Raw genomic sequence first — 21,174 nt, 5'->3', positions numbered from 1 at the left:
TGTCTCATCCAAAAATAAATCCTAAAAATGAAAAACCACACATCTTAGAGTTGAAAAATATAAGAACTGAACTGAAGAATTAGAAGTCAAAGTAGACTTGACCATGTAGAAGAAAGAATCAGTGATCTAGAAGATAAAACTTTGGAAATTACCCAGTCAGAGGAGCAAAAAAGAAAAAAGAATGAAGAAAGCTACAGGAATTATAGGACACAGTGAAAAGAAATAATATTCACATTATAGAAAATCCAGAAGTAGAAGAGAAAGAGAAAGAAACAGAAAGTATTTAAAGCAATATGGCAGAAAACCTCCCAAACCTAGAGAGAGAAATGGACATCCAGATCCATAAAGCCCAAAGGATACCAAAAAGGTTAAACCTAAATAGGGCTACACTGAGGTACAATATAACTGTCAAAAGTCAAAGACAAAGAAAGACTTTCAAAAGTAGCAAGAGGACAAAGATGCTACATACAAGAGAACCCTCATAAAACCAACAGATAATTCAACAGAAACTTTTCAAGCAAAGAGAATGAGATGACACATTCAAAATACTGAGAGAAAATAATTGTGAACCAGGAATTCTATATCCATGAAAGCTATCCTTCAGAAACAAAGGAGGGATAAAGACTTTCCTAAACAAACAAAAGCTGAAGGAGTTAATTACCACAAGACTTGCCTCACAAAAAATGCCAGGAGTTCATTACCACCAGACCTGCCTTACAAGAAATGCCAAAGGGAGGCCTTTGAGTGGAAGTAAAAGAACATTCACTGACACCATAAGAACAAAAAGATAGTACATGTAAGTTGTAACGGTATATTTTGCAATATGCTAATAGTGATGCATAATCCATTTACAATTCAAGTTTCAAAATTTTTTTAAATGAACACATAAAAATAACCATAACTACAGTAATCTGTTATTAGTTACATTTTATTGAAATTATCAGTTTAAAATAAGATGTTATAAGTTTAAGATATTTTATATATGCTTCATAGTAAGCCCAAAGGAAAAATCCTATAGTACCTTCATAAAAGAACAAGATAGATAATGAAGTCAAGGCATACTAATACCAAAAGATATCAAAACACAAAAGGATAGCAGGATAAGGAACAAGGAACAATTGAACTACAAAACAACCAGAAGGCAATTAATAAAATGGCAATTTTAAGGTCTAACCTATCAATAATTACTTTAAAAATAAATGGATTAAATTATCCAACTAAAAGACAGAATAGCTGAATGGATAAAAAAGCAAGAGCCAACAAGAGACTTTTTAGCCTTAAAGATACACACACAGAGAGTGAAAAGTTGGAAAAACACATTGCAAGCTAATGCTTACCAAAAATCACAGGAGTAGCTATATTTATATCAAACAAAACAGACTTTAAACTAAAAATGGTGAAATGATACAAAGAAGGTCATTATATATGATAATGGAGTCAATCTATCAGAAGATTTAATTACAAATATTTATACACTCAACACTGGTGAACCTAAATATACAATGCAAAAACTAATGTAGCTGAAAGGAGAAAAAAAGAGTACCACAATAATACTTGGGGACTTTAGTAGCCAACTCTCAAAACTGGATAGATCATCCATAGCATCAATAAGGTAACAGCAGATTTAATCATTAGACCAAATGGACCGAACAGACATATACAGAACATAGTATTCAACAAGAGCAGAATACATTTTTCTCAAGAGCACATGGGACATTTTCTAGAATAGACACATGTTAGGCCATAAAACAAGTCTTAGCAAATTCAAGAATGTTGAAATTATACCAAGTATGTTCTCTGACCCCAGTTGTATGAAACTATGAATCAGCAACAAGAGGAAAAATGGAAAATTCATGAACACATGGAATTTAAATAACATTCTCCTGAACAACCAATGGATCAAAGAAGAAATTAAATGGGCAATAGAAAGGTTTCTTGAGACAAAAATGGAAACACAACAAACCAGAAATTGTAGGGTACAACAAAATCAGTTTTAAGAGGGAAATTCATAGCAATAAATGCCTATGTTAAGAAACAAGAAAGATCCAAAATAAACAATAATTCTACACTTTAAGGAATTAGAAAAAGAAGAATTTCAGCCCTAGTAGAAGAAAGAAAACTATAAAGATTAGAACAGAAATTAATGAAATAGAGATAGGAAAACAAAGACAAGATTAACCAAACTAAGAGTTGGTTCTCTGAAAAGATGAAGAAAATTAACTAACACTTAGCTAGACTAACCAAGGAGAAAAGAAAAAGGACCCAAACGAACAAAATTATAAATGAAAAATGAGACATTACAACTGATAATACAAATTCAAAGAATCATAAGAGGTTACTATGAACTATGTGCCACCAACTGGACAACTTAAAAGAAGGGAAATTTTTGAGTCATACAATTTACCAAGACTGAATCAGGAAGAAATATAAAATCTAAATAGACCAATTACTAGTAAGGAGATTAAATCAGTAACCAAAATCCTCAATACAAAGGAAATCTCAGGACTGATGGCTTCACTGCTGAATTTTACTAGACATTTAAAGAAGAATTAATATCAATCCTTTCCAAACTGTTCCAAAAATTGATGAGGACGGAACACTCCCAAACTCATTTAAGAGGCAAGCATTACCCTGATTCCAAAACCAAAAAAAGACACTACTAGAAAAGAAAACCACAGGCCAATATCCCTAATGAAAATAGATGCAAATATCCTCAATACTAGCAAACGAAATTCAGCAGTACACTAAAAGGATCATACACCATAATTAAGTGGAATTTAACCCTGGAATGCAAGCATGGTTCAACATACTCAAATAAATCAACATGATGCATCACATTAATAGAATGAAAGAAAAGACTCATATAATCATCTCAATAGATAAAGAAAAAGCATTTGACAAAATTCAACATTCATTCATGATAAAAACTCAACAAATTAGGCAAAGGAGGAATGTATCTCAATATAATAAAGGCCATATATGACAAACCCACAGCTAACATCATACCCAATGGTGAATGGTTGACAGTTTTTCCTCTAAGGTCAGGAACAAGACCAAGGCACCCTCTCTCACCACTTTTATTCAACATAGTACTACAAGTCCTAGCCAGAGTAATCAGGCAAAAAAAAAAATAAACAAAAGTCAGAATTGGAAAGGAAAAAGTAAAATTATCTGTATTTTCAGATGGCATGATGTCATATGTAGAAAAAGCTAAAGGCTCAAGCAAAAACTATTAGATCAACAGATTCAGTAAAGTTACAGGATATAAAATTAACATACAAAAATCAGTAGCACTTTTATACATTAACAGTGCATTTTTCTGAAGAAATAAAGAAACTGATCTTATTACAACAGAATCAAAAACAATAAAATACTTAGGTATCAATTTAATAAGGGAGGTGAAAGATCTCTACTATGTAAACTACAAGACACTGATGAAAAAATCTGAAGAAGATACAAATAAATGGGAAGGTATCCCATGTTCATAGACTGGAAGATTAATATTGTTAAAATCTCAATACTACCAAAAACTATGAATTAAGTGTAACCCCTAACAAGATTTCATGGCATTTTGGTATTTTTTACAGACATAGGAGAAATACTCCCCAAATTTATAAGGAGCCACCAAAATATCCCAAATAGTCAAAGAAATTCTGAGAAAGTAGAACAAAGCACTTCCTAATTTCAAGCTATATTATAAAGCTACAGTTATCAAAATTGTTTGGTACTGGCATAAAAATAAATGGACCATGGAACAGAATCACACTCCCAGAAATAGACCCAATCATATACTGTCAATTAATATTTGTCAAGGAAACCAACAATACTCAATGAAGAAACGATAGTCTTTTCAATAAATGGTGCTTAGATAATTGCATATGTACATGTGAAAGAATGAAACTATACCTATATTTTATACCATTCAGAAAAATTAACATAAAATGGATTAAAGACTTAAATGAAAGTCCTGAAATTGTGAAACTCCTAAAAGAAAACATGGGAATAAAGCTCCTTGACATAGGTCGTGGTAATGATTTTTTTGGATATGAAACATAAAGCACAAGCAACAAAATAAATAATGAACAAGTGGGACTATACCAAACTAAAAGGCTTCTGCACAGCAAAAGAAACCATCAAAAAAAATAAAAAGGCAACCTATAGAATGGAAAGAAATACTTTCAAACCATACATCTGAGAAGTTAATATCCACAACATATAAAGAACTCATACAACTCAATAGCAAAAAAAAAATTTTTTAATGGGCAAAGGACCTGAATAGACATTTCTCCAAAGAACATATACAAAAGGCCAGCAGTTACATGACACATGAAAGGATGCTCAACATCACTAGTCATTAGAGAAATGCAAATTAAAACCACACACTTCATGCCTATTAGAAGAGGCATCACCAAAAAGACAACAGATAAATGTTGGCATGGATGTAGAGAAAAGGGAATCTATGCACTGTTGGTGGGGTGTAAATCAATATAGCCACAGTGGAAAACAGTATGAAGTATCCTAAAAAATTAAAAATGGAACTACTATATTATTTAGCAATTCCATTTCTAGAAATATGACAAAAGGAAAGGAAAACACTCACTCAAAAAAATACCTGCACCCCCATGTTCAGAGCATTGTTTACAAGAGCCAAGACGTGGAAACAAACTAAGTGTCCATCAATGGATAAATGGATAAAAAGAAAACACACACACACATAACAAGAGAGAACAGAATACTAATCAACAATAAAAAATAAAATCCTACTATTTGCAGCAATACCATGGATGGACCTGGAAGACATTATGAGAAGTGAAATAAATCAGAGAAAGACAAATACTATATGCTTTCACTTATATGAGGAGTCCAACACACATCAAAAAAAACCAAACTCACAGAAAAAGAATCAGACTTGTGGTTACCAAGAGACAGAGGAAGGGGGAGAAGGAATTAGAGGAAGATGGTCAACAGATACAAACCACCAGTTAGTCATAGGCAGATAACAGACACCATGCTGACTACAGCTCATACTGCTGTATGATACAGAGGAAAGTTAAGAGAGTAATTACCTATGAACTCTCATTTCAAAAAATGGATTTTGTATTTTTAAATGGTTGCAAGAAAGCAAAAGAGTAGTATGTCCTAACACATGAAAACTGTATGAAATTCAACTTTCAGAGTTCATAAAGAAAGTTCCATTGGAATGCCGTCACACTCATTTAAGTACTGTCTCAGGCTCCTATCTGGCTATACCAGGATGGAGACCATAGAGTTCACTAAGCCTAAAGTACTTACTTTCTAGTCCTTTATAAAAAAAGTTTACCGACCTGTTTGAAAGTGTTAAGTTTTAGGAGGTTTGCTATACCACATAGTTAACAAAGATTTTAAATTTTTCATCCCACTTAAAAATTTTTTGCTTGTGTGGTGTTTTATATTTATATCTATGCTTGTACATTTGAATTGTTATTTTTTTAGAATATTTCATTGTAGTCAGTTATTTTTTGAAATTTGCTAAGATTTTCTGTGTAGCCTAGTCTGCAATCAGTGTAAATATTCCATAGACACTAGAAAAGAATATATGCTATTAGCAAGGTGTGGGGAAAGTTGGGGTTCCTATGGCCAGGATCCTCACCTGAACCTAAACTATTTGATGATGTAACTGACCTGCTTCTAGGTCACTGCTTCCAAACTCACAGGCAATAAGGAGTATTACTGACTGAGTCACTATATAAAGAGCTCTGCCCAGTGCTCTGGGTGGAGGCAGAGAAAGGAGGATTATAAACCTGTAGACTGTTGGATGCAGAGGTGATTCTAGTGCTCAACCTATGACTGAGAGAATAAAGCAGGTAATAAACCCTTTTACTCCAAGAACATTCCATTGTCATTCCTTGGTCTCACTGAATCCGTAGTGAATGTGCCATTGGCAAGACACAAGGTATGCCGTGTGACATATATCTACTAGTGCCACCTCATTAAATATACTAAATAAGTCCTTTTTAAATTTATCTATTTTAGAAAATAGCATGTTACATTAGTACATAACAATTATGTTTTAGAAATATTTATTTCTATACTTTGACATGTTTAAAAATACTTGGAATAATCCATTACTCTTATTTTCCAAATATAGTATATATCAATGGCCACCAAAAAGGGCAATCCCAGAGCCACAAAGATCCAAGCCAGCATTCAGATTTTCCTTTTTTGTTCCCCTTCATTAAATTGAACAGAGTACTGAGACTTAAATAAACTCAGACATTCCAATGTCTGGGTTTTTCTTTTCCCAAAGTTAGCAAATGAGAAAAGAAAAACAATTCACAATAGAGGAAAAAAATCATTAAGAAAGGATAATGTAAATTTATAAATTTAACGATTACAAGCTGTGTGTGTATGTTATGTGTATGTAAGTGAGGGTGAGGGGAGTGCAGAACATCCACTCATTTTCTTTTCCTGACCTGGATTACTGCAAACATAAAATTTTTAGTTAGAAAAAAGGGAAATAAGCAATCATTCTATGAGTACTGTGGCAAAGACATTGATAATGAGATTCCAATTTGAGCCTCATCAACTAGCTGTGTGATATCAGGAAAAACATGTTAAGCAGGAACTAAAGTAGGTTCAGTCTGGCATTGAAATTAGTGAGCAGTTTGCCAAAACTACCATTGATTGTCCAGGTGAAGATGGTCAGGAACAGCTAGTCACTAGAGAATGTTCCAGGATTCTGGACAGCTGGTGGAAATCAAGACTTAGCAGGGATGTCAGCTGTCAGCACTAGAAAGAGGTGGAGTCAGCTCTTACTAGAAACATCAGTTGATGTAAGATCAAAGACCCAAGAAAGACCTACGTATGCTGGAAAGCCAAGGCTAAGAGGGGAGAGAACAGAACCCACGTGGAGGCAAAGTAGTTGCAGAACAGAACACAGTCTAAGCCAAGGCACACAGGAAATTGGGCAGGGCGGAAATGAGTCTGAGAGTCTGAGGGGCAGACCAGAGTGTCAGGAGGGCGAGTCAAACTCCAGATTCTCTATCCAATTCAAAAATCAAGATCAAAACAAGGTCAGCCAGGAAATTCTGGAGAGCTGTGCCTATACCCTCCCAAAAGGAAGGCCTTTCGAATTGGCTTTGTGGAATCTCCCACAAAGCTAGAGATTGCTAGCGATTTCAAGAGACCTCTAGCCATGATGCTATTAAATTCTAAGTGCTTACACTTAGGAAGGGGTTAGGTTCACTGACAGCCAAAGTTCTATCCAGCTCCCCAAGTGTTTAGGACTCTTAACATTCTATAAATCTAAAAACATACATTAAGTTCCAATGGATAAACGAGGGTATTAAATGTTTTGTCCAGGGAAACAGGGTTTACTGGACTCCCTCCCACCATCAGCCCCGCTGCACATACATATAAATATCCCACCACTATCATCTAATTCTTTCTACTAAAAGGCAGTGTGGAATGGTTTATAGCTCTCCTGGAAAAAAAAATGGGGATGGGGGGAGGAGTGGGATGACATTCCATTCCATCCTGACTCACTTAAAGACATCATTTGATTCTCAGTCACAAAGAATTCTCTTAACAGGGTGGAAAGAACCCTGGTCACGAGGAGCTTGTTTGGAGTTACAGCAGTTCTCTTTGCATTCTGTAAGCCAAAAGGATACATTCCAGGGCTGTATTTCTTTCATTCTTCTTTCCTCCAGGCTGATTTTATAGTAACAACACAGAGCCACTTAATTCTATCTCCAAATAACCAACATTTAGAAAATGTACCACATAAAATATAGACATTTTACAAGGGACCATCTATGAGCTGATAATGGCAGAGCTGCCATGGAATGCATAAGAAAACAAATGCGACCCTCACCACACATCAGACCCATTTATCCAAATCAGCCCCCTGCATCAAATCCCAGATAAACCTGCAATGATATGATTCAAAGCATTATAAGAGGTTAGGTGGAGGTTACAATAAACTAAGTATGTAAGTTGAGGATATATATAAATCACATGAATTGCAGCCTCATAAGATACTAATAGAAGTCAGGGGGAAAAAATAGGCCAGCAGAGAGATTTTTTAATGTGATCATATGGAAAAGAGAATATTAGACAAACAAAAAAGTTTCAGAGGGAGAAAACAATGTTTCTCTATGTATATTAAAAGCATGTAGACATGGGAAAGTCAATGGTTGCTAGTTTTAGAGAGGGGAAGAATTACTCTGAGTTAAAAGAGACTTGCATAGCCTCCCAGCCCTGGCAAACGTGTCAGTGAGCTGAACTTCATCTCAGGGGCTCCTGACTGCTCTCCGCCTTTCATTCCATTCTTCACCCACCTTAGGCAGCCAGTGCTTTGAAAATTTCTCCACTGCCTGCACGTTAAACTCTAGTCTAAGGAAACAGTCTTATTTACACTGAGGAATAAAAGGTCAAGGTTTAACTCTCCCTGTGCTGTTTGAAGCTTAAGTGTGGACAAACTTTTGAGCCAAAAAAGTAAAAAAAAAATCTCTAACTGCAGAATCTCTAAAATCAGCCAACTATGTGTAAGGAATGGTTATGTTCTGTGGAAGAGAGGTTCCTTCCAGCCCTTCTAAATTCTCATAAAGGTGGCCACTGATAAAATCCTCCCTGTTCTCTAAGCAAATCACTGGTTCAATGAAGCCTTTATGCAAACAAGTGAAACCCAATTAGGAAATGATACATAATACCCATTTGTGATTTCATTTTAAAACAGTTCGATTGTGAAAAGACAGGTTAAGGATGGGAAGACAGGGCCATAGAAGGAAGGTAGGATGGGAGACTGAAGTGGGGATTTAAGAAAAGGGGCAAGAGACAGGTAGCTGTGAGAAATATAGCATAGCTTTATTTTCTACTAAAAATAAAAATTAAGGAAATGATAGATGCTATTTAACAGAAAAGTAAAGTCAACAGCTTTCAGGAAGGCCAAAGGCATCAATTAAAATGTTAAAAAACTTAACCATAAAAATGACCCAGGAGAACTCATGGATGTATTTTATGAAAGAGTCCAAAGACCCTGGTTGAAGCATTTCATGGAGGCTATTAACACATTGTAACAACTAAAGAACACACAAAAGCGTTTCATTCTTTATGAGAGTACAGCTACAAATGCAAGGAATAACTTAAACGGAGTGTTCAAAAGTTCCAAATTCATTGCCACACTGAGAAACAGTGTCTTAGGACAGGAAATAGAATACGAGCTAGTAAGGTCCACATTTTTGGTTTAAAAAAAACTAAGCACTATTAATAGCCTTTATTAAGAATGCAGTACAAACTTAAATGTATTCCCTAAGTCTGCGAGCTGTTCTTAATTTTTCAAAAACGTTGAACAGAAATTATTTACTTAGTTGCAACAAGGCCATACATGCCAACTAGAATGCCATGCTTTACTTTTGCTAGCATTAAATCAAATCAGTACAATAATACTAGTTATATCATCGTAATCAGGATTTGATCGGCAATTAAATAGAATTTATTAAATAAAGACTGTGGAAGTTAATTCATACAATATTTAACAGTTTGGGAGAGAAAAATCTCTCAAGAACGTGGGGTTCATGAGCAAAACAATGATTTAGGAGAACTCCAATGGTATAAAATTGGGGACCTACAGGTTACAGTTCTTGAGGATCCAAGCCCTGTTGGATTCTGAGCATCATACCAGCTGCTTTCATACCTGTTCTGTTTTCTAATTCTCACTATGATGTAGGTATTGTTATGTGCACCATATACATGAGAACTAAAGGCTCAGAGTAATCAGAGGAATTGCTCAATATCAGAGTTACTGACAGGAAGACAACACTGCTCCCAAATTCTGGCCTTTTGACATTCTGTGGTCATAACATAGGCCTCCTAGGTGACTTGAGAAAAAGTTCTCATTTCTGGCTACCACTACTCTCCTCTTTTTATTTTGACCTGACATTGGGAAACTCCCCTCTGTTCCCTTTGGCCAGTTCTGCCACACTTGGATAGCTCTGCCCCTCATTAGTTCATTCATTCATTAACTGAAAGAACTCTTACTGAGTGCCAGAAACCCAAATAAGCACTACAAATAAGAATCAAAAAGAACATATTTCCTTATGATGTGTCAATGTAAGTTCATCAATTGTATGAACGTCGGTATGTGGGGATGCTGATAGTGGGGAGGCTGTGCATGTGTGAGGGCAGGGAGCGTAAGGGAACTCCCTGTCCTTCCACTCAACTTTGCACTGAACCTAACACTGTGCTAAAAAAATTTAAGTCTTTAAAAAAAAAAAAGCCTCTGCATTAGGAAATCTACTGTCTTGTCAAGGAGAACAACGGCTGACAGTTGAGTACAATGGTTGCTTTGATGCAACAGCACAGGAGGAGCTGCATACACTAGACGAGACAGGTGGGAAAAGCTCCCTGTGTTGAAGGACAAGTAGCAGCCAGGGGGACAGGAAGCTCCTGCACTTAGCATCTTCCCGCAAGTCATGGCATTTCACTAAGGATTAAAAGACAGGGTCACACTGTAAGGAGCTGCAAGTGGTTCTGCAGTAACAAGGTGAGAGATGCGACTGCATCTGTTAAGGCAAACAGTTTAAACTTTATCCGCAAAGCTATGGCAAGTCCCTGAAAGACCTAGGCAGAAAAAGTGGGATGACCAAGTTTGCCTGATGGTTCCGAGATACCAGTTTTGAAAATTAACATTATATTTGGGCACGTTTGACATAATAACCTCTCCACCAACAGCCAAAAACATGGTTCAGGTCCAACTCTCCCAAATTATGAACAAGAGTACTAAAAATAATCTGACACCAAATTTTGGAAGTGATCTGAACAGATGAAACTCCTTAATAAACCCTTGATTTAATTCAACAAATATTTCTTTAGCACCTGTTTGAAAAGTGCTGATCTAGGGCATTTGATTTCACAGTATTTCATATAGTAAACTCTGAAAATAAGTGAATATTCAATATTACATCCTAAACCTAAGAAAAATAAGATGTTTCAAAACCAAAAATAACTGTTTTACTAAAGGAATTGCCACAGCACTTTAAGAGGAAAATTTACCTTACACTGTTAGTTTTCTTTATGACAACTTAGTTTAACCAACTTTTTACCAATTCCCTCACCAGGACTACACTGACATACACTTGCTTAACATGTAGCATTCTTCCAAGAGCAGTTTAGAAGTCGTCATCAGTTCCTTTCCAAGCTACTTTGTTTTTCTTTATGTATTTTTTTCTCCCTATAAATTTACACTTAGTTCGAGATTTCCCCCTTTGAGCTTTTTTCTTCACCTACCTAATTCTACTTGTCCATTCAAGACTCACCTCAGGCAGCACCATCCTCAGGAAGAGTCCCTGACTTGCACACCTCCCTGTTTGCGCCCCATGTTCACTCTGGCACTCACCCCCACTATTTAAATCACTGCTTTACTTCTTTGTTTTCCTGATTAGACCATGAGCTCCTCAAGAGCCCAGACCCCATCCTTTTTTCATCCTATAATCTGCAGGGCAAGGACACACATCAGTGGCCAATAATGTTAGTGAAGGAAGGAAAGGGGAAGAAGAAAATGAATTGTTTTCTATTTCTTCCATCATTTCTTTTTCTTCATCCTCACTTCACGTCTTCCTATTATTTCTCCCCAACTAATAATACATCTCCTTTATCCTTCTCTTCCTCAGTAGGCATCATGGCTTCAGTCTCTCCCTTGAGGCCCTAACTACAGCAAAGACACTGATCAGGTGTGGGGGCAGCACACGCTTTAGGAGACCATTGCTCCTTAGCACCGCAAGGAAGAGGTTTGCTCTAACAGGCCCCTGATTAGTCTCTATTACATCTCTTCTTCTGTGTTTTAGCTGGGGACTTTTAACACACTTTTGCTGTGCCTCTTTTCCATCTTAGCAGCTGGGTAAACAGGCTTTCAGCAACACCCTGGTAAGCTCAAGAGCTCCACTTTTAAATTAAAAAAAAAAAAAAAAAAAAACTTCACTCACAGCCATGGCTGGAGAACAGTAACACCTGAGAGCACTTGAGAACTGGCGGTGGAAAACTCAGCTGATGACAGAAGCATGCAGCTGCCTTCTGGAGTGCGTCTGAGCGCTCCCAGAGAGTAGCATCAAACTGTATTTAGCAAGAAGAATAGCAAAGTGAGGTAAGTAATTGACATTTCTGGTAGGCACTTTCAAAAATGGCTATGAATTTCACAGAACATTTTTGACTACAGCTAACAGTACTGTATTGTATATTTGAAAGTTGCTAAGAAGAGATCTTAAACGTTCTCATCACAAGAAAAAATGTTTAACTCTGTGAGGTGAAGGATGTTAACTAAACATTGTGCAATCATTTTAATATATATATGTCAAATTGTTATATCTTTTTTTTTGCACCTTAACTTAATACAACATATATATTGAATCGTTGTATTTTACACCTTAACTTGATACAATGTTTAACATTGATTACAGCTCAATAACTAAGGGGCGAAAAAATGCCTCTTCAGGTTAAAAAGAAAATGGAAGTTTCTGAGGAGCAAACTTATGACTCAAAAAATTTCCTTTATTTCACAAGTTTAAGAAACTACTTAATCATAAAGTCTCTCATAACTTTTAGAACAACACTTGCCTGCCACCTCCCCCACTCTCTCTGGACCCACCTGCCCCTTCCTCTTGGTCACGGAGCTCCAGGCACTTCCTTGCTTCTCCTTAAACTCCCAACCTCGCACCACTGCCTAGAAAGCTCCCCCAGGTGTCTGCTGGTCTGTTTCATCTCCTTCAGGAATCTGCTCCATGTCACTTTATCAGACAGGCCCTTCCTGATCAGCCTAAATGAAATAGCCAGCCTCACACCCAACTTTCAGGGCTCATTTCCCTTCCCTGCATTATTTTCCACCCACTTTGTTTCATTTACTTCTCTGTCCCCATTGCTCAATAAATACTTATTGAGTGAATACACAAACATGGCCACGGTAACTTTTCATGGACCACTTCAGGGAGGCAGAATCCTATGGAAAAGGCACAGACTGTAGAATCCTATTTTTAACAAGCTGTTCCCTATGTGTCTACCCTTGAGACTAAACTCGCCACACTTCAGAATTTTCATCTATAAAATGGGAAGAATAATGCTTTCCTGCTAGGTACGTGGCACCAAGTGATGCTGGCTCTTCTCCTTCCTTTCTCCCTGTCTCCTTTTGTGGTTGGGAGCTAAGGTGTCTATGACACGCAAGTTCTAAGATCGCTGTGAAAGGGAAGGAGCAATGAGCTAAGCAGACCTTTAACAATACCATTCCCAACAACTGATGCTGATTTTGTTTGTTGGGTAACCAACAGGCTGGGCAGATGCTAAGGGCACCTTCTTTTCTATAGGTGCTGTCACCTGCCTGAGAACTCAAATAGAGACATTCAAGGATATTTTCATGAAGCTAATAGAACTGACCCTGAAACACAGCTATGTTTCAGAATAATGGTAAGTCTGGAGGGAGGTCAAGAGACACTAAATGGAAGTGTGGCTGTTGCAGGGGCTTTATATTGGGAAAAGGTGGAAAGGAGAGGTCTCATCAGATTGTGAAAGACGATGGTGTCAGAGTAAAAAGGCCAGATTTAATTCCATAACTAATAGCGGGCCACGAGACATTTTGAATATTGGAGAAAACATATAGATTCATATAATGAAAATGACAAATTTTAAAACATTCAGAGATTTCTGAAAGCCAAGCACTGAACAGGACTAATGAATCCAGTGGCATTTTTCAGAAAAACAAACGACAGGTTATGAATCAGAATGAATCACATCCCAGGCTTCCCTGGTCTTCACTGTTTGATCCACCATGGAGAAGAGACTGCGACTGGAAGAGACTGAAGAACTGCAGCTACCACAAGAGAGCACCAAAAAATGTCAACACGCTGGCCCAAGAGAGCAGGCAAGCTGGCCTCTGGGAAGTCACAAACCTCTCTGTGGTCTGTGCTCTCACAGCCGGACCTTTGATGATGTGACCTCCCCTATCAAATTTCCTCTCTTAAGAATACCCTCTAAAGGCAATGTAGCACCGAGAAGACAAGTAGTGACTCTGTGGCATCTCACTACACTGATGGACAGTTACTACAATGGGGTATGGGAGGGACTCGATAATATGGGTGAATGTAGCAACCAATTTGTTTTTCTTGTGAAACCTTCATAGGAATGTATGTCAGTGATACCTTAATAAAAAATAAAAAATAAAAGAATACCCCCTAGTCTCTTCCTTGTAGTTTGATTCCTTATTAAGTCTGGACAAAGACATAAATACATTATGGATTCCAAAATGCTGATATTTCCACTTCTGTATATATAAGGGTAGAAAGAAGAAAGTGACAGATCATTTAATTCACCCCAAAGAGTGAAAACAGAAATTAATCTATCACAGTTGCCAATAAAAGTCTTTCTGCCACAAAATTCTGTAACAGACTTTAGCAAGGAATAAAAGTTTTTGGACATAGGAAACTAAGTAACTTTGTGGTTCCCGAAGTTATGAAAGTGCTGGCAACTAAATAACAAGATGACACTTGTATCTGCCTAGGTTTTGTATTTTTCTTGGGTCCACTCTTCTCACAGCATGGATATGATTTATTTAGACTATCAAAGAGCTTTTTGATAAGGTTCTCACAAGTGCCTATTATTGAAACTTGGTAACCATGGTGTGAAAGGAAAAAGTCATATCAATGGATGAAATGAATTAAAGACTGCTTGAGAGGCAAAGAGGCAAAAGGCAGAAATAAATGGCCAATTCTCATGTGGAGAAAGGTTAATGTTTGAGGGCTTTTAAACTTTGTGGTAGAATCAGAGTTATATTTAACTAATGACCAGGAAAGGGGAGCCCAGTGCTTATTCCCCTATTCTCTGCATATCACCCCACACACAGAGCCCCCATTGACTGAAGGACATTTGACACATGGAGGATATATAGGCACTGCAGAGAAGTGCTTAAAATCCAGGAAAGAGCAAGTAGGTAATGAATATTGACTCACATACAGATCCCCAAATACAAAGGGTACAGAAATGAAAATTACATTACAGAACTTTATTTTCGAATGACTTTGATACACACTACATAAAAATACATAAAAAATAGTATCTTTCAAAAGATAATATATGGGATTTGAACAGAAGTACTTTGCTGGCATGATGAGAGCAAATGTTCCATACTGAAAAACAACTCAGTGGGCATTTAGATCTGCAAAAAACACACAGCCTATTTCTACAGATTTCACAAATTCAGACATACACAAAAGTGAAACTGATAGGGATCTCAAACTTGAAAAATTGGTACAGGTTTTGGCAAAAGCATAGCCCAACATGAGTGGAATAATTTGGAAATCAAATACCCTAATTATGAGCATTAATCCTTGATGACCCATACCACAATCTTGTATATTCAAAACATCATCATGACAAACTTCAAAACAGAGACTCAGAAAAGCCAATGAACTCTTTACTTAATTTCCCTTTGTCCCAGTTTACTTACCTATAAAATGGGAATAATAGAATTTACCTCATAGGATGATTAAAAGAGTTAGATGAAACCAGGTATGTAGAGCATTTTACACAGTAAAGGTAAAAAAATAATGTTAAAGTATAATTGTTCTTATTATTGTTGTCATTAGTACTTAGACTAAACCCGGACACACACCATAGACAAGTGACTTAATTCAAGTCACTGTGACTTTCCTACTTATATCATTGTGATGACTTGATGCCTAATATGAAATATAAAATACTTTCAAACAAGAAAAAACATAGCTTTAAAATAGCTTTCCACTAAGCAATTTTGTGAAATGGCAGATAATTATAAGTTGATCTAAATAAACCAAAAAAGAACAAAACAACACACCAGCTAAATGCTAATGACATATTAATTCTTAAATGTTTAAACAGCACATCCAAGCTTACCGTTCAGATAGTATTTTAATAAGCTCCTTTCTATTCTGAACCCGAAGGTGGTTAGTTTTATATTTGGAATCATCAGTCAGTTCAGGCAAATTCAAGATCTAAAAGGGAAAAATAGTTTTGATGTGTAATCACAAGTTTTTCAATTACCTACCTGTGGGTGCTAGTGTTCAGGGCCTACCACTCCCACTCCAAGACTATTTCTTTCTGGTTTTTATACTTCTGAACAAAGGGATATAGGCGGCCAGGCTATGCAATTAGGATAGATAATACTATAGGCTGGGTTTGTCATTTTATAAGAGGTTTTCTACATTTAAGCAATGAGCCTACATCTGGGAGCACAGAAAAAGAATTGACAGACCCCCACCATAAGTCTCATGGCTTTATATGAGAATATAGGAAAAGAGTTATCAGATTCCCACAATAAGTCTTGTCCAAAGGGAGTAAGGAGAGAGCTACAAAACTGGGTAAAACTGATTTAATTCTGAGAACCAATATTGTAAGTGTATGTTTGCACTTGCACGGAGACCATAATCATATATTTTGTAGGTATATTCACTTATTTGTTCCACATGTAAATAAAATCATGTTATCTGTCCCAGTAGTACTGCCCAGGATGTTGTACAAGGTGCTAAAATAAAGGAAAAGCATATACATTTGCCCCAAATGCTAACAGTTAAAACAATGTCAAATTAAAAGACATTCTTCCGATAGAAGTGTCACTATTTTTTCTTTAATATGTCTCCCTGGAGGAATAACAAACAGAAATGCTTTTATATATTTCCTCTTTTACTCTTCCTCAAAAAAGAGAAAATCTATCTTGCAAGTCCCTTTGGACATCTTGCAATTTTAACAAGTCCATAATGAAAGTACCAAGTGAATTTGGAATGGAAAAGAAGTTTTACAAAGAATGTGTGGAGGCAGTGTTTGGCAATTGTGTAGTAAAGTCAAAAGCAGCATTTAGGGGCTAGGGGCAGGCCATGTGGCCTACAGAAAGTTTCACTATCTCTATTAATGAGTTTTCTTTAAATATAAACATTTAATGGTTTTGTTTCTTTCCCACAGTTTAAATAAAATCAATTCATTAATCATCTTACAAAGGAGAGAGAAGTAGAGAAGATTCCCTAGAAAAGAGAGAGTGTCTCAATGGTATGATTTCTCTTTTGCATGTTTCACTTATTCATTTCCTTCAGGGATAATAAAGATACCATGACTCTCCCAGAATTTAAAAAGGGACACCATATACAGTGCCCTTTCTAAAAACCTCCTTGTCACCAAATGTGATCCCAGAAGTGGCCTCTAGCTTGCCCAGAAGACTTGTCCAGAAATTTGACCCTCTCTCCCTAAGAGTAAGTCACTTAAAGAAAAAGTAAGTGCCCTCACTAAATCACAGGTTAAATTTATAAATCTGGCCTCACCCAGAATATACCATGAACTATCTTAAAACCTACTCAGTGACTGCACTCAGTGGTAACTGGGATGGCCTCTTGGGTCCTTCTCTGATTTTGACTTATTGACGCTCTTTTCTCTTTGTAAGTTGGTGTAAAACAGCAGGTCAAAGTAATTCTCCCTCCACCTTCAGCCAGCATTCAAAATCTTTCCTCAGAGATTGCTTCAAGGGCTCTGATCATAACCATTGTTTAGGTACTTGAAAAAAAGTGCTGTCTAGGATAAAACGAAACAATGTAAGTGAAAGCACTTCCCATATTAAGCACTAAATAAATGAGACCTAGTCCAGGGAGACACTATTTAACCTAAAAGAAATAATGAAGCCTGTGTCTGTTCAAAAAGGATGGTAAAGAGGGATTGGAGAATGGCTTTGCTCAACCTGTACTTCTTGAGGACATTTCTACTGGATACAGAATTCTGGGTTGACAGTTCTTTCCTTTCAGTCCTATAAACATGTTGTGTCACTTCACCCTGTAGTTTCTGACAAGAAATTGGCAGCCAGCTGGGGGATCACTCCTCCATAGGTAAAACATCATTTTTCTCTGGGTGCTCTCAAAATTTTTTTCTTGGTCTTCAGTTTTTAGCAGTAAGATTTTGATAAGTTGGATGTGGAAGTATTTAAGCATATCCTGTTTGAGGGTTACTGAAACCATTAAATCTATAGGTTTTTACCAAATTTTACTGGATTTGGGGTGTTTTCAACCATTATTTCATATTTTTTTGAGCATGCAATCTTTATCCTCTCCTTCTGGGATTATGACTTATATACTGGACTTTTTGTTATTGTCCCACAGGTCCCTGGAAATCTGTTATTTCTTTCTTTTAAAAATTTTTGTGGAGGAGACTATTTTTTTTTCATCTCTGTTGTTCAGACTGAATAATTCTATTTATCTAGCTTCACATTCCTTGACTGTTTGCTACCTTTGGCATCTCCCTTGTGCTACTGGGCTCATCCAGTGGAGTGTTTCTTGTCTATTTGGTGGTGGTATTTTTAAGTCCTAGAATTTCCATTTGGTCCTTCTTCATATCTTCTATTTCTTTGCAGCACAATTCTACTTTTCAGTTTATTTCAACAGTGTCTGTGATGCTTGTTGGAGCATTTTCACCATGGCCGCTTTAAAGTCTGTGAGTTAATTCCAGCATCTGTGTCATTTTAATATGGATGTTGATTGTCTTTTCTCACAGAAGTTCTCGTTCTTCATATGCCAAGTAATTTTGAATCATATTATGGACATTTTGAATATTATATCACGAGCCTCTGGGTCTTGTTTAAATCCTTCAGAAAATACGTATTGTTACTGTTTTTAGCAAGCAGTTGACCTGGGTAGGTCCAGGCTGCAAGTCGCAACCCACCTTCCGTGTGCTTTGGTTCTAGTGTTGGTTCAGTTCTCAAAGTCTTTGCACTGCTATTCCAGTCTATCCCACCTGTGCCCCCACTTAGTGGTCACGCTGCAGCCTGGGCAGTCATCCATTTGTTAACTCAGTTCTCAACATCTTTGGCATACTGATTAGGATCAGATCAGTGTATGCGCAACTCAGGGGTGAGCGCAGGAGTTCACAAACAACTTCAAAGATCACTTTCTGAAGCTTTCCCTCTCTGCAATCTCTTCCCATTTCCCTGGGGTCCCCTTTAGTTACCCCACTCTTCAGAGCATACTTTCAGGACAGAGGCCAAGCAGTGGGAGGACAGAAAAAAGCAAGAAGGATTCACCCCTCCTTGGGGATCAGAGCTCAGAAATAAAGAGAAGTTATTTCCTTTTTCAGAGTTTTAGTTCCTGCTACTCTGCTTCTGCCACTACAGGATTGTTTGGAGGCTAGGGCATGAAAAAATGGAGAGGAGTTAAAAACAGATGACCACACTCTGTCTGATATAACAGCTAACTTTCATACTCCTTGCACCAGGAATGAAGGGCATCTCCCAGAGCTCAGCTTTGTTCCCTGGCACCCACTTCTAGGTTCAGGCTCCACTGTGTCCATGCAAAGGCATAACTAGAGGGGAAAACCGGAAAACTTATTGTCAGTTTAGAGGTACTTCAAATTCTGGTTCTTCCCCAACTCTCCTGCTACTACTTACTTTTCAGAATCCTCTTATAGATGGCCCATGCATTCTGTCCAGGTTTTATCACTGTGTTCAGTGGAATGGCTAGGGAGAGGCATGCTTAGTCCTTCTTACCCAGAACCAGAATCACCACATGTAATTTTCAGAGAGGCCCTTTATTCAGGGCATACTGTGAGCCAGAACTATACTATTTCATTTATCCAGTCTAGCTTGTACAAAACCCCACAAGTTATATTTTAATATAGTTATTATACTCTTCATTTTACCAGGAGGATGCCTGTTTAGCAAAGATTACATACCTTGCCAGATGCCACTTGACTTGTTTAGGACTCACAATATGCCTTAGAAATATGCTATAATGTCCTTAGCCCACCTGCCCCAAAATCAACTACAATGCTTATTAAAACTGAAGTTTCCTATGTCCCACCTCAGACATACTAAGTCAAAATCTTTGGGAATAGGGCTCAAGGAGATTTCCTATGCATGCTAAAGTTGAGAACTAAGACATACTGCCTCCAATAAAAGAAATTTCAGTCTAAATGTCTTTTAAAAGGATGTCTATGTACTTCAGATAGGAATACCCATTAGTGTTGGCATCAATCAGTTTAAAATAGCTTACATATGCTCACATTCTCTACCCTTCTGCATCATGTTAAGGAACAAAACATAGGATTTATTATATGCCAAAGTATACTTTATATGCAGAAGAATTTCTAAACCCCAAGCCTTGAACCCCAATGCTCTTGTTCTCTAATTTCTAACAATAAGAGATTCCTAATAGGACCCATCCCCTATGACTAAGAAGTATTAGTCAACTAGTATATCACTTTCTATTTTGGAAAAAAATTAGGCCTAAGTAAATTCTACTCATTCATCACAAGCAATACTTCTACATTTCTCCCTGGGTGGAAGAGCTGCCCTGTCTTTCACTGATGGACCTTACCTGGCAAAAGCACAATTTTGATAGGCTCACTGTCAAAAACTGGGGACCTCATCTCCTATGAGGCCAGTCTGAATGACAAGGCCCGAAGTCACGGCCAAATCTGAATAAAAAATATTTAGAAGAAACTCACCATCTATGGAAGTGGGGAAGTTGCAATAAAATAAGGAGACAGATTTTCTTTCAGATGAGAAAGTTTTTAGGACAAGTTGACATGTAAGGACATAATTATGAAAGTTGAAAAAATCAGTGAGATTGCAATGTTTGTTCAAGATGCCTAGAAAATGAAGTAAATAACATTAGAATCCTGTACACATAAAACTGCTTCTGAGGATCTCAAAGAGTTTTATAGACATTGTCTTAATGGCTCACAACAGGGATTACCATTCCTAACTCACATATGGGAGAAACAAGGTCAAGTTTTCCAAGGCTCTCCAATAGTCTCCTTTTTATAAAATGTGTCATAGCACAACATAACAATAAGTCATATTTTAGTACTAAAACTTATGGCAAATAGTCTGCTTTGAAATAGAAATCTTTTTCAAAAGTGTTCTTATGGATATTTATGAGGAAGTTCAAAAGTTTCCAATTGATCAGCAGTAATGAATCAAAAATAAAAAGAATTCAGTGCAATTATTTTCAACAGAGAAGAATATGTCAACTAGTAATTTCTCCCTCAAACCCATCCCCTTTCTGGAGAGAGAAAACTCCAAAACATATGGCCCAGGAAGAAAATCTGTACTCATTTATAGCAATGAACTAGCTTTTACATCTCTGCACTAGAGTACGCAAATGACTTCACAGGCAACAGCTTCCGTATGTTTCGTATTTTTAACATTGA

The 21,174-nt window shown here is 36.9% G+C and overlaps 1 protein-coding gene across 9 annotated transcripts in view; it reads right to left on the bottom strand.

The window, feature by feature from the left end:
* SUGCT (succinyl-CoA:glutarate-CoA transferase) overlaps positions 1-21,174 on the bottom strand; it is a 777,770-nt gene that overhangs the window by 438,462 nt on the left and 318,134 nt on the right. For all 9 annotated transcript variants that reach the window (XR_012132408.1, XM_073239072.1, XM_073239068.1 and 6 more), the window contains exon 11: positions 15,889-15,986. Coding sequence is in view for 8 of the 9 variants with exons in the window: in XM_073239072.1 (XP_073095173.1) it covers positions 15,889-15,986 (98 nt within the window). In the remaining variant the exon portion in view is untranslated. The remainder of the gene's footprint in view (positions 1-15,888; positions 15,987-21,174) is intronic.

Source organism: Manis javanica, chromosome 6, assembly GCF_040802235.1.
Source record: "Manis javanica isolate MJ-LG chromosome 6, MJ_LKY, whole genome shotgun sequence".
In the NCBI taxonomy this organism is placed as follows: domain Eukaryota; kingdom Metazoa; phylum Chordata; class Mammalia; order Pholidota; family Manidae; genus Manis; species Manis javanica.
The sequence above is the reverse complement of the archived record's forward strand: the minus strand, read 5'-3'. Positions and strand labels throughout refer to the sequence as shown.